At 40.6% G+C, this 14,089-nt stretch overlaps 1 protein-coding gene across 8 annotated transcripts in view; it reads right to left on the bottom strand.

The window, feature by feature from the left end:
* Positions 1 to 14,089, bottom strand: part of lama2 (laminin, alpha 2) — a 210,794-nt gene that overhangs the window by 41,597 nt on the left and 155,108 nt on the right. For all 8 annotated transcript variants that reach the window (XM_084377871.1, XM_084377872.1, XM_084377875.1 and 5 more), the window contains 4 exons: positions 10,895 to 11,037; positions 9,760 to 9,858; positions 7,679 to 7,790; positions 2,998 to 3,160 (listed from right to left, as the gene is read on the bottom strand). In XM_084377871.1, the coding sequence (XP_084233997.1) occupies positions 2,998 to 3,160; positions 7,679 to 7,790; positions 9,760 to 9,858; positions 10,895 to 11,037 (517 nt within the window). The remainder of the gene's footprint in view (positions 1 to 2,997; positions 3,161 to 7,678; positions 7,791 to 9,759; positions 9,859 to 10,894; positions 11,038 to 14,089) is intronic.

Raw genomic sequence — 14,089 nt, 5'->3', positions numbered from 1 at the left:
TCTAAATGATGATTATGTCTCACCTCCCACTATGATCGCAGGCTTTTCACACCGCCTTTGAGTGAGGCTTTTACCTTCCAAAGTGGTAAGATCATACATTGAACAAACTACTGTAGTTCTTTGCAAGTACAACCTGGCCCTTAGTGTAAGTACACAGCCATTTTGAAAATGACAGCACCAGATTGAAGTCGTTTGCTTGAACTTCTTCATCTTCCAGTTTTTGCTTCATTTGATCTATCAAGATTTGCAAAGCAGCCTTTAGTTAATTCAAAATTCTCTCATTATTCTTTGCTTTTACAACAATTTTTAGAAAGCCTTCCCACTTTGGAAGTATTTAAAACAGTTTAATAACCATATGTTTACCAAGGCGTCCCTTTAATGAGCTTTATTTTTCACCTTCAGCATTAATTAAGACAACAAGGATCTAGTGTCCTCCAGTTGACATCACTCAGAGGACAATTTCCCACAGTTTTGGGATATATGCAAGGTAATGATTGGGGCTGATGAAACTTTAATGAACCCTTCGGGGAATCGTGTGAAGAAAACATAATATAATTAAGTAAAGAAGAAATGGGAGGGATGTTTGAGCATTACTCAACTGGCTACTACATCATTACGGTATATAAAAATACAGTACAGCATCAATGAAAAGTCAAACTTGGAGCATGAACACAAAGACTATACTGAGAATATATAAAACATGGGAAAATAAGAAACGTATACAACTGTGCCAGCTTTTTTCATTTTGCTGAAGCATCCCTTTAACATTTGTTGGTGCTTGTGTCTTTCTCTGCTGATCCCCCTCAGGGTTCAGTCAAATAATCAAACACAGACTGACAGACAAGCCAGTCAGCGGCAGTGGCAACTTCTCGTTGCCTCTCTTATTCTTACACCCTCTCCCACTACAACTCTCTTTCCATCTGCCAGTTGTTCCCCTCTCCCTCTGTGACCCCCCTTTTCAATACACGCTCTTTGTTTCTACCCCTACGGCCATACAGTACTTTTAATTAACTCATTGACCCTGTCAACACTCACTGAAAGAGACAGACGGAAAGAGGAAGGGGGAGGAAGGAGGGATGAAGAGAGTAGATTACTAATTTCATCAAATGTCTTGAGAGAGAGGGGAAGAAAGTGAGAAGCACTTTGCTGAAACATCAGCACGGACTCTTGGCTTTGGGACATGTGGCAATCAGATGTCTGCTCAGTGAAATTTAATTCTGATGTCTCGTGTGTCAACAAAAAGAAAGAAAGAAAGAAAGAAATCAAAGAGAGGGAAAGATATTCAAGCAACAGTGGTTTTGCACGATTAAACTCTTTTCCCGTGTGTTGTTGCTGCATCTTTTCTACCACTCCAGGCATCCACCAAGCTCCCTTTTCTGTATGATATGAAAATCAATTAGGCTATAATTGACTCTTGAAACATCTATAACAGGAAACCTCAGTTCTGAATTCACTGTTGTCAAAGTTACACTGTCAACAGGAGGTAAACAGTTTATACTCCTCAAATAATTCTACACTTAAACAGCTTAAGAGTGTAATCATAATGTAAATGACTAAAATTTCAAACCGGTTTGATATTAGGCAAAAGACCCGACCAGACCGGCAATGCCGAATTTAACAACTAGATAAGCAGCTCCCTAGAGGAACATAATGAGAGCCCATGAATGAGAGTGTAGCGGCACTACAGTCCATCAGGCCAACTGCAACACATATTCATCTTAACTTGTCCTCTTCTAAATTTGACTTCAGTTAAGTGAAACTGTAGAGATGATGGCAGCAGCGACATTTCAAGTAGTCACGTATGTGATTCGTGCAAGTCAATGAGTTTTCCTCAACACTGTCCTGAGAATGTGTGACAGTAAAAGGTTTGTTAAGAAATGAAGGGTCTCTTTCCACTGAAACGCCAGGGGGCTTTCAATTTGAAACTGATATTAGAAATGTGAGTTTGCATTAACAGCGTAATGCAGTAACTTTAACAGGGCAAAAAGGAGCAGCGGATCAAAACCAGGCTCTCAACTGCAGGCTACAAAACAGCAGGTTACTCTAATAAGATGCAGCAACTGGTGAGAATATTCTCTTGTGGACTGGGGCTTCTGCTAACTAGCCAGGTGTTGCTAGTTTTTTCCGCTTGACGTTACACCTGACAAATGCCAGTTCAGTCAGTTGGCACAAAATCAAACCGGTTGAAGCTCATTCACTGAACTGGACCAGCAAAACCATAAACCTACACAACCCTACAGCTGACTCATTTTGGTGATGTAAAGAAAATATTAGAAAATACATCCAGGTCTTCCTAAGTTTGTCATTTTGCTGTGTACAAATGTAGCACACTGATACTACAGTTAAAATGTTTCTATAGTATGCAGGGCTTTTTTTTTTTTACAGATGAATTAACTGAGTTGAATTTCATGCATATTCCATTTCTGTCTCCTCTTTCTCTCTGTCATTCTGCAAGTTCAGCGAAAGAAACTGTCTGGTGCAGAAACACAGGTAGAAAAACAAGTTCCCAAGTTCCCAGCAGGGACAAACACAATCCAAGATACTAAAGGTGAATGCATTAGCATAGTGGTACTGTATGTGTGAAAACAAAGAAAATATATAAAAAACAAAACAATAGGTATTAAAATTTTTTTTTTAAAAAGTGTGGTTCCATACCAACAGCAGTAGTCAGAGTGAGGCATCTGTTTAAATCAACTAACACTGAAAAAACTCCAACACACAAAAGATTAAAACTAAAGAAGTGCAAAATAGCAAAGACACTCAGTTTTTCCTCTCTCCAAACGCTATTCTTGGCATATTTTCACTCAGTTCTTTAAGAAATTTACACCCGTGGTCCGCTCTTCATGCGTGTGTGCATGCCACGAAATGTGTGCCTGAGACAAAGACTGATCTGTCTGATAACTTTTCTCATAGTCTGTATTTTTCCTGTGTGTGGGAGAAAGATACATGACCTGTGCGTGTGTTTGAGAGTGTGTGTGTGTTCATGTGTGTCCGTACGCCATCTCCTCCTCTGCGATGCTCTTCTTCCCTCCAAGCTGTCGTTTTCTCATCTCGGCAAGCATGGCCTGGATCTCCTCCTTCATCTCCTTCAGGCTTTTGTCGGGAGCTCCATCTCTCCGCGAGAGAGTCTGGTTCAACTCGGCAGCCTTCAACTGGAGGTCTGGACACACAGACGCACAGAGAGACTGCTGTGAGGATACCACAGATGGACAGATTCGGTTTAAGTTATTGCTTCATAAAAGCACCGACAGAAAAAAAATCTTCAGTTTCTCTTCCAGCATCTCTGGAAAATATCTCACTTTAAAAAACAGATATGCATTTTGGAAGAGTATAACTGATATCGATGCCTTCAGGTGTCTTGGTTTTAATTTTCGCTTTACTACAGTTGCCCTGATTGCTAATCAAATCTACATTAATCGACTGTGAGGCCACTAAAGGGCAGAGGAACTTGTGGGACTTAACTCCAAACCCACTGGTTCGGTTAGGGTTTATACAATATTGTACCTTAAAAATGGGTTACACTGAGATAGTTTCATGTTTAAACAAGACAATAATATTACTAGCTCTGATAGGCTGAGCTAAATGCTAACATCAGTATGTTAACTTGCTGACAATGAAAATGCTAGTACGACAATATTAAGCACCTGGGTCTGAAGAGAAAGATCAGAAGAGAAAAATCCTATTTGTCTGATTTTTATTTATGCCTCAACAGACTAAATAAACAAACTCTTTGTTTTCATGACTCAATAAACTGAATAAACAAACTGACCTTAAAAGGACAACACAATGTATATATGTTATATGTGGCGGACCCTGCCACCTTTCTAGCTTTAAACAGGTTTCTGGGGACCTTATTACCATGATCACCATCTTACCATTTAGTGAGTTTAGTTTAGTTGTAAACACAAAGTACATTCGAGAAAACTAAGACTAAGTGAAGTTTTGGCATGCTGGCAGTTTTTCTTGGCTAAAAAACAGATATCGAAACACTGACAACTACATTGCTAGGTTTGCATTAAGAAATCATCTATACACAAACAAATATAGAGTAAAATGTGGTGATGTTGTACCATACCAACAGTAAACAGACCTGATGGATGATTTCTGTGTAGGCTCTACTATCATGTCCCAGCTTTATGGCTCACACAGAAATAAAAAAAATCAAACCGCTTGATCTTCACTCATTTAAACACCGACACATGCTGAGAGCCTGACACACACACACACACACACACACACACACACACACACACAAACACAGACACGTGGACTGTTTTAACACCATTCAAAGCTGATGATTCTGGCAAACTTCATGGTTGCCCTGCTTTTATCAAATTAAAGGCATTGAAATCTCAAACCAATCAATGATGAAACTGCACTAAACACTCCAAGGTTCATTTGAATAATACTCAAACTGCTGGAACTTAATGAGGAGTGTGTGCGTGTGTGTGTGTGTGTGTGCAAGAGTAAAACAGAGGACACAGTTGTGTGTTGCCATTACGTGCGTGTGTATGTAGCGAGCCTGTGTTTGTTTGTGTGAGTTCGGTGTCTGCAGCGGTGGTTTGCTCCCCTCTCATTTGAAATGTAAACGCGGCGTGATTAAAGCAAGTTGGAACTTAAATAGTGTGTTTGTGAGTGTTTGTAGGTGTGTGGGTGGGTGGGCCTGTGTGTGTTTGTGGCAATGCAGCATTTCCTCTTATTTGAAATGTAAACATGATGTGATTAGAGCCAAGACAGAACTAAAGCCATCATGCTAATGAACAGCTGCATCGCATATGTGTATGTGTGCGCATGCTGCATTTGTATAAGTGCATGTGTGTGAGTGTCTGTGAGTATCTGTGTGTGTTTGTGTGTGTTTCACAGCCATATAATTACATAGTGGGATTTAAAAGCCAATTAAACACTTAAAACGTGGATGGAATCATATTATGGTATCTAGTAAACACGGGCACACACACTGAGGAAAGTGTGTACAGTATTTTCTTGCCTCATTATGTGTGTGCGCGAGTGTCTGTGTATGGCTGCGTGTCTGCATAGTTGTATGAATGCGCGCACATCTGCACCAGTGTTTGTGTACGTGGTGCGTCGGTGTGCGTTTGTGATAGCCACTAATTAAGTCTCTAATTGCTACTCTCAATCATCCAGTGAGCCACGACACACTCTCTTTTCCTCTCTCTCAAGCACACACGCGCTCACAAGCACACACTCTCACACACACACACACGAAGCCACAATCACACTGCGATTAGGCAGAGGACCAGAGAGCTTGGAGCAACAACAAGGAGAGGACAGTTTCATCATAGCCAGTCGCTATGTGTTGGTTTTGTTACTTTGTTTTCATCCCAGAAGCCACAACAATTCCATAATGGTAATCAAAATAACTTACTATGTGAATTGCAGAGTTTTAATTGGAGCACATCAGTTGTTTTTAACATCAGTGTCGGTTAGGGAGGGATTGTGAAAAGAATACATATACCTGCTAAATCCAACTAGGACTTGACTAGAGCTGTGTGGAGGGTTATGTGACCAACGATTGGTTAGTGTGTGTTTCGGTATTAATGTTCTTTCCAAAGTCAAGAATCAACTATCAATTTCACTGACTAGTTTATAAAGTAAACACATCTCATGATCCTACATTTGATTCAAAAATATGTTTTTCTTTTTTATCTTCAAGACTAATATGGAAGCCAGAGAGAGGAGCAGAGGGACCACCGATGTGTGTGCAAAAGACAGAGCCGTTCCATTTTTTTGTGGGGAGCCTTGGCAGCAACTAATGAAGAGCTCAGCCAATCCCAGCACAAATGGTCAGTGTGACCTGCAAGGTGGAACTCCTGGCCCGAAGATGACGAAAAAATGGCTTTAACAGGACTGCACAACTGTTGTCCTCTGAAAGAGTATTAGCTCCCAGATGGAAGGACTCAAAAAACACTGGACCCCCTTTGAGACCACTAAACTGATGTCGCAGGAGAAAACACATCACAAGCCGGTCACATCACAGCCTCTGATGTGGGGGCTGAGGGAGGCCATGCTGCAGCTGCACTGGCAAAAAGATACTAATGCTGAAGTGTAAAACAATCTGCTAGTTGTGCATGCAGGGAAAGAACGAGACAAGTCCTCTGTATGAAGCCAGAGAGAACCATCTGGACTGTACTACAAAGTTCTGCCTGTGAGAGGATGTTTTACACCAGTGGGAGCAGAACATCCTGCTGCAGGACGCCATTAAAACTAAAGATGTGGATTCTTTCACTATCTGTCGTTAAATGAAACGCAAAAGTATAAAAAAAACCTTTAAAAAATAAGAGTAAATGGAGAGGAGGTATCCTGCAAAAAGTGATTAATTAATTGATTTACTGCTCATTTATTACCCAACAGTGGATGAGCACTCGGAAAACAAATAACACTCCAAGCTTAAAGCTGCTATTATCAATATTTTTTATATTAACAATAGATTATAGAGACTTTACTGTTTTCATTCACTGCTCCTTTAAGTTTTGTTTCTGGACGCAGCAAGTAGCTTTTTTCACCAAAATTGTTCGACAGCACTTTTGACTTCCTGTGTGGGTTGTTCTCCTCATACGACGTCTGCAAGGGCTCAGTACACAAGGACAACCCACGGCTTTTAACTAAGGATGCACTTCCTGCTTCCCTCCCAAAAGGAAAGGACAGGAAGTCAAGAGGGCTGTCACAAATGTCTTAAAAACCAATGTACACTTCTTCTTCTCCAGTACCACAGCAGACAGATATTAGTTACTAGCTGCTGAATATAGTCGGGCATTTAGCAGCAAAAAGAGGCAGATGTTTCCCTGAGGAGTCCGTAGAAAACAAAACAGAACTAAAAGGAGACCGAGTATTGGACTTTTGCTGTACATTCATCAGCTGGACACAAACACCACTCGTTCTCCCTCTACCTTACAAATGTGCAGACAGCATTTTGTTGGAGCAGACTCAATGCTGGCACACACAGCCACCCTCCCAGAGCACAAGCACAGTTACTAGCTGCTAACACAATACAACACACTGAGTCACTGCACCCCATTATCCTGGTGGGGGACTCTTTATCACCATGGTTAGTGATGCTGCAGCCTGCTGGATCCTGCTTTATTGTTCAGGCAACACTTTTGTACCAGCAGCTGGCAGCAAGCGCGTGCAGCTGGCCGCCGGCCCATCAGCCATTGTGCTGGAGCTAAGTTTTCCATTAGTGGTGCTAACAAGGAGGCAGAAAGATGTTTTTGTTGCCTCACTTCGAAGATGTGGCCTGATGGAGTTGAGTGACAACAAAGTCTCTGCTGTTTGGCTAATAACACCAAAACTAGTGTTGATAGTAATGATACTTTTCTTATTGCAGTATCCATTCACATTTATCTCAACTTGTAAGTCTTTCTCAAGATGCTGCATCTTCATTTAATTGCAGCTTTTTAATATCTTCTGTCAATATAATTATTTATTTCATTAGCTTCTCTTTTCACATTATCCCTTTCTTATCTATATCCCTTCATACTCTAATCTAATAACCTAAATTTCCCACAGGGATCCCTTACATTTAATACAATGTAATATAATGCAATGTACTCTAATGATGGATGAAACTGGTGAGATAGTAGACAGATAAATCCAGAAATCCCAGCTGACAGGATGTGGAGGCAGGTAGTGGAGGGGAGGTGGTGTTCGCTTCTGCTACCTTTAGCTCCCAGCAGCGTATCCCTGATGAACTGCTCCAGGTCGTCAGCTCGCTTATGAATCCTGTCAGCATCATCCTCCACCTGCTCTCCGTCAGCTGACACCTTAGTGGCCTACACACACACACACACACACACACACACACACACACACATTATAAAATAATAAACAAGTGTTGAATAAGTGAACATATTGACTTCTGTCTAACGAAGGAAAGGAAAAGATGGAGAGATGAGGTCTTAAGGATGTAAAAGAATGACAGATGATGACGGCAGCACATACACATACATACACACAATCAATATGAGTGTGTGTGTGGGCGCAGTTCAGTTTGTTGACCTTCTGTCTTGTTTATAAATGCACTCACATGCCAGAACATACACACAGATGAATGAATTATTGACAAAAAGAAAACACAACCTCACAAACACAGAGAGAGAGAGAGAGAGAGAGAGAGAGAGAGAGAGAGAGAAGGTAATTATTGTTGTGACTTGACAAGACCTTGCTATATCATTTTAGCTGGTGTGCGTGAGAGTGTGTGTGTGTGTGTGTGTGTGTGTGTGGTGTGATAGCATCGCTGTCAACAAATGTCAAGGCCCCAGTCCCTAAAAGGGTGTATCTTGACAGCATGAATGTGAGTGTTATTTTTCCCCACTTGGCACTTGTAGATCCCCCCCCCGCCCTCCACTCGAGGTGTTTTCTTCTATTTTCGTTATCTCCTCTTAGCTATATAACTGTGACTCTAAAGATTGTTAAGTTAAAAACAAAAAAGTTTGGCAAATTCTTTTTGCATCCTGTACGAGCTCAAAGAAATAGAAATGCTTTTGGGTGTTTTTTTGTGCAAAAACATGACAATTCCTTATTTGAAATCCTTTAGATGAAATGCTTCACTTATTTGGGCCACAGGGACCCCCTAAGAGACTCTGTTTGAAGTGACTTATTAACATTACTGGTTGGTAATTTATTAGATTCAATCAATAAAGGGGTGCTCTGATCGTGATCTTTGATCCCAATCCTGATCCAGATCCAAGTCCTTTTATATTTCTGTTGTTATTTTTATTCATATCTTGTCAGAATGGACCTCAGGGGGCTCAGAAAGCCACAGCCTTGCTTTGTGTCATCTGGTTTGTGCTCATTTAATTCACATTTCTTTTGGGATACGCACCATCAAAGTATGACATAAACTGGCATAATAATCTGTGGAGTTTTGACCACTTCTCGCCCATCCGGCTGTTGGATATTCTGCTGACTGACAGTGTAGTGGGGCCGGCTTGTAGGGGTGTGTGTTCTGATTATCTAAGATCATGATCAACATTGAGGATCTCCACCATCTACCTTTGAGCCGAATCGTATAGATATTTAATGGTATTTAACTCCTTTTATGTCCTACCTCTGTATCCAAACTTCACATGACCTTACTGACCTCATTGATCTGTGCAAGGCGAACACACCGACAGAGAGTGATGTAGTCAATAGCCAGATGCTTTTTGGAAGAATTACTTCAGGTCACTCTTCTTTGGGTGATTTGGCGGATCAGGAGCTTATGCCAAAATCCAGTTTTGAGACTTGAGACTCTGCAAAGAGCAGAAGGTACAAAGGGGTTGGGGCCCACCAGTTTATTTTTACCCTGGGTCCCTAGAAGATGAATCCAGATATGGTGCCCAGGGGTCTATTGCCTCATAATTTATGCATGATTTATCCTTCTGCAGTCCCAGCATGTTGTCCACTCAAATTTTTACTTTTCCGCTCAGCTGGTTGATCCCTCTGACAGCCTCTCTGACACTTAATCTATATGTTAGAAAAGTGTTTGAATAGTTTTCTCGACTGCTTTCATGTCAGTCAGCGGACTGTGTTGTCTCTTTAGCTGTGTACAGCTTGTCGTAGAAGTAACTAGACTTGTGTCTTTGCTGTTCTTTGTACATAAGTGATGGCATAAACCATGCTCCCTGTGACGGTCTATATTTTCTCCATCTCGTTATGTTAGAGAAAGACGGAGACAGAGGGTGAAAGAAGGATAAAGAGAGAAAGGAAGACAGACAACGTATTAAAGTCGAGCCAAAACAAAAACAAAAGTGTCTGCACCCTGCTGTGTAGTTGGTCCATCTCAATGACCAGTGATCCCAGGTTGGAGTCGGCCAGCTGCAGTAATCTCTCTGGAGCTTTCTGAGGTGACAGCATGTGCTGCAGGAGAAAAACAGAGAGATGAAGGAATTACATTGAGAAATGTCTGACACATTTTGGCCCGGGGCTAGGCTTTTGAACTGCTTGGCTCTGTGCTGTAGAGCCAAAGAGGAGAGGATGAGCAAGGGAGAAATAAGGAAGGAATTAAAGGGAAAACATACCTGATAAAACTCAATATATTTGAATAAACTCACAGTAAACATGGTAAAATAGTTAATTCGTGAGAACAAAATTATGAAATGCTAAATAAACCACAATTCATTGAAAACATGGGAAGTGTTAAGCAAGTTCAACAGCACTGTGTGCGTCTTGCTGTTGACAAAGCAAATGATCAACGGCCTGAAATGATGATTTGTACTCGAGGAGGAGGCAATAAAGGCAACATTTAAATGTCACTTTGAAACCAATTGAAAACAAGCTCACTTGAAGATGGTAGATGCTAATGACAGTGTTCTTCTAAGTACTTCAGGTTGAGTGAGCTGAATGAGGAGTTTGCCGTCTCACTGGATGACACACAGAGTTTTTAATATGTTGTCTCTTATTGTCTGCACAACATCTGCTTTACATTTTTTCATTGTGTACAGCAAACAGATGAAATGCTCTGATGCTATTGAATGTTAATGCTAATCAAGCTTCATTAGCTATCTTGCTACAGCTGATTTGAATTTGACAGTACGTTGACATTTTAGCCGACAAAATCGATGGCAAGAAATGAGCCTGCTTTTGTCTCCTTTTAAGCCTTTATTTTCCTTCTATTGTGACAAGTGTGCAGGAGTTTATTCACAACTTTTGATCTACTCATGCTCAAGTTTTTCCTTTTTCAAATCTTCTTCTATCTTACATGTAGGAAATTACAAAGAATTTGTAGCAGTAAATCTGGGACTCTTATTATTGTAACCTGCGTACTGTAATAGCCATAGCAACGGTAACTAAGGCGGCCTGGGCTTTGTCTGAAAGTCAGTTAAAGACAAAGTGACGACGTGAGTTAACTGGAAGTAACGATGACACCATATTGAAGTGCAGAAACAGATCTTACCTTGAGTTCCTCTGTCATGTTCTCAAAGCGGTACAACACCTTATAAGGCGGTGGGAGGGGCGTGGTCAGGGTGACATCGGTGATGATGCGGTACAGGCGGTCCATATCGCTGATCAACAGACCTGAGCACTCATCATCACAGGCTAGAGGAACAAATACAAACGCAGAGTCAGACACAGCTAGAAGGGTGTGTATGATGTGTGCATGTTGTGTGCATGTTCGGCAGTTTGAGTTTTGACTTGGCAGACAGAGATGAGAAGACAATGAGAGAAGAAAAAGACAGAAAAGGAAGTCACATATGTGTATTTTTACTTCTGAATGTGGATTTCTGTGCTTTATTTGTGTGAAGCGTAAACACATAAGTGTGTTATCGTTGTGTCTGCTTGTGTTTTTCTGTTTAAGTGACTCTAGCATCAGAAAGACAGGGCTGCCGATGCATGAAATTCAGCGCAGAGAGGCAAAAGCACCTATTATGAGCACACACTGCAGGCTAAATAACACACATACTAAGGCGGGCACACACCAGGGAATTCACTAAGACAAGCGCATACACATTTTTTTTGCATCGCGTGTGTGTGAATTTCTCTTCCCTTCTGTAGCCTCGGGCTGATTTATTGCAGAAATTAAAATTTCTGACAAGGGAAATCAAAGATAAATTAAATAAAATAAAAACTGTTTCTCATCTATCAATCTCTGACAAAACCACAACACACAAACGCGTGCGTGCAGTCACATGCATACACACACACAAACAAACACACAAACACACACATGTACAGTTAATGTGCACTGCATTGTATTTTTTGAGGTAATAGCTGCATGTTGAACCGAAACCATTCAAGAATCCCAGAAATGACAGATTGTATTCACTAACTTCCACACAGTGTTAGCACGTCCTGTACGACACAGCTACAAGGTGTGATTACAGACATAAAGCGTCACTCCCATCCCTCTCTGCTGTCTGTGGAGCTGGTTGCTTGCCTATCTCTACAATGTTTGGCTTGAGAGACCTGAGATTGTCAAATCAGCTCTTCTGAGGAGTTTACACAAGATGGTGATTGTTTGGCTACCTTAAAGTTTGCTTGGAGAATTACTGAGTCTTTGTTGAGATGATTCAGCTGTGTTGGCTTCTCACACTCAACAGGTCTACCTTGTCAGTTTTCTCAGAAAGTGGACGACAAAAAAAGTCATCCTAATGTAACTGTAAAGTCTACATTGGCTTTCGATGCTCAAGTTCTCAGTGCACCAGTGCACGGAGCACTACATGTCACAATATACTGCACAATGCAATGCAAGAGAACACATCCTAAAAGTTGTGATTAACTTTAGTGAACATAAAATAGGATGACGATTTTACTTTTAAGGCAAACTGTGGCTCAGCAGTCCACTTGGTAAAGGTAAGTTGTCTTAACACTGATTTGCAGAAGGTACACCTGGTGCTATTATCTAGATGCTCCTTGTTAAGAAGCTGACTGGAAAAAACAACAAACTCAAAAACACATATTTTCCTCTTAACTGTAGGGCTGTTTATCAATCTAAATTGTTTTAGTGTGCGTTGTTGAGTTTTGGAGATATCGGCAGGAGAGATGTGCTGTGATGATCTACTCTCTCTCAAGGAAATTGTGTTTTTTATACATAATCTACTATTTTTAATCTTAGATGTGTTTATTTTATTCAATGCAACCATTGTATTTTCATAACCAAGTTGACTTCATGTTAATCAAAGGAAAAATTGTTGTATTATGATCAGAAAGCAACTAAAACATGGTTGGAATCAATGTAATTCTGCTGTGCAGAGCCCGGGAAGCTTGTTGATAAGACATTTTCTATCACAATGTAGAGTAAAGTTGAGTTATTCAGTGTATTTATGTGTCCCATGAAACTGTATCACAAAGTTTCCCTGTGTAATAGCCCTTTCAATCGAGTTAAGGTATAAAGGCATATGATCACACGTTAAATTCACAACCAATCAAAAATATCTCCTATGTGTATAAGTGTTAGTTAGAAGGTTTTAAAAATAGATGCCTGGAGAAATATTGCTGCCTTTGTATTCCAGACTTGTTTAGTACTTCTTCTGAAGTTCAAAAAACTATTTTATGTAGATAAAGTAGAAAGTTTAATTCTTCCATGTCTTAGTGTTTGGTTCCTCTGAGCCTGTAAGTGGTTATTTATTTAAAGTTATTGAAGACTGATCAAAGGAAGAAAATGAATCACTACAACAAGGAGAACAAAGGAGGACACCATTAATGTTTCCATCCCACACAGCACGTGCACGCATGATCACCCGTGAGTAGATGCATGTGTCCTTCTGCACGATTACAAGCTGGAGTTTGGCAGAAAGAAAATAGTTCCCACATGAAACTGCTCACAAGTAGTTCTGTGGATTATCTTGAGTAACCGGGTCATGATTTCTGCAAAAGATATCTCCAAAACTCTGCCGCTGACACCAACGTAGTCTAGATGGATACATAGCACTACAGGCCACATATGTGTTTTTAATTTTTGGGTGAACTGTCCCTTTAGTGGTTCACCCCAAGGTTTTTAGTTTTGTATCTTTATAAGCTACAAGCTGGCTGCTGTGGTGGTGACCACAGAACTCAAATACAATACAAAGCCATTAGACTTGTGGTCAGAGCTGTAACAGATTAAGCTGCACAGCCGCTATATTGTACTTTTTTCTATCCAGTGATGCGCATCATCACATTATTACTTCCCAGTGTATAAGTATAGCATATTACCATTTATTATCACAGCCATAGAGGCTAGAAGCCCCGCGAAGGCCCAAAGTAAACCTCAGTGAATGTCAGTGATTATCTTGGGATCAGTTTAGCACACTCATGCTTCAGACTGGAAATTCACACACACATGCACAACATACAAGTTCAATAAAACAAACCTGTGCCTGTGTTCCTCTGACAGTAACTTACAGCTGGTCAAGTTTTGGTTTAATCCTCGTAGGAAATAGCTTTTGCGTCAAGTCGCGCGTCTTGTTGCCTTGTTTGTTTCTGGCATCATGATTGTTACGGTGCCAACTAACAATATCATATCTAGAACAATGTACATGTAAAATACAGCACATGTTAAAGGGTAATTCCACCAATTTATATGCTGGTGTGTTTATAGGTTTTGGGGAGTACTACTGCATCTGTGGAAAAAGTGGTGTAAATCCTTTTGTGGCTCCAGAGGAAGCTACAT

This window comes from Pagrus pagrus (genome assembly GCF_965226575.1).
Source record: "Pagrus pagrus genome assembly, chromosome: 16".
NCBI lineage: Eukaryota > Metazoa > Chordata > Actinopteri > Spariformes > Sparidae > Pagrus > Pagrus pagrus.
Note: the sequence above shows the minus strand (reverse complement) of the source record. Positions and strands in the feature narration are given on the sequence as shown.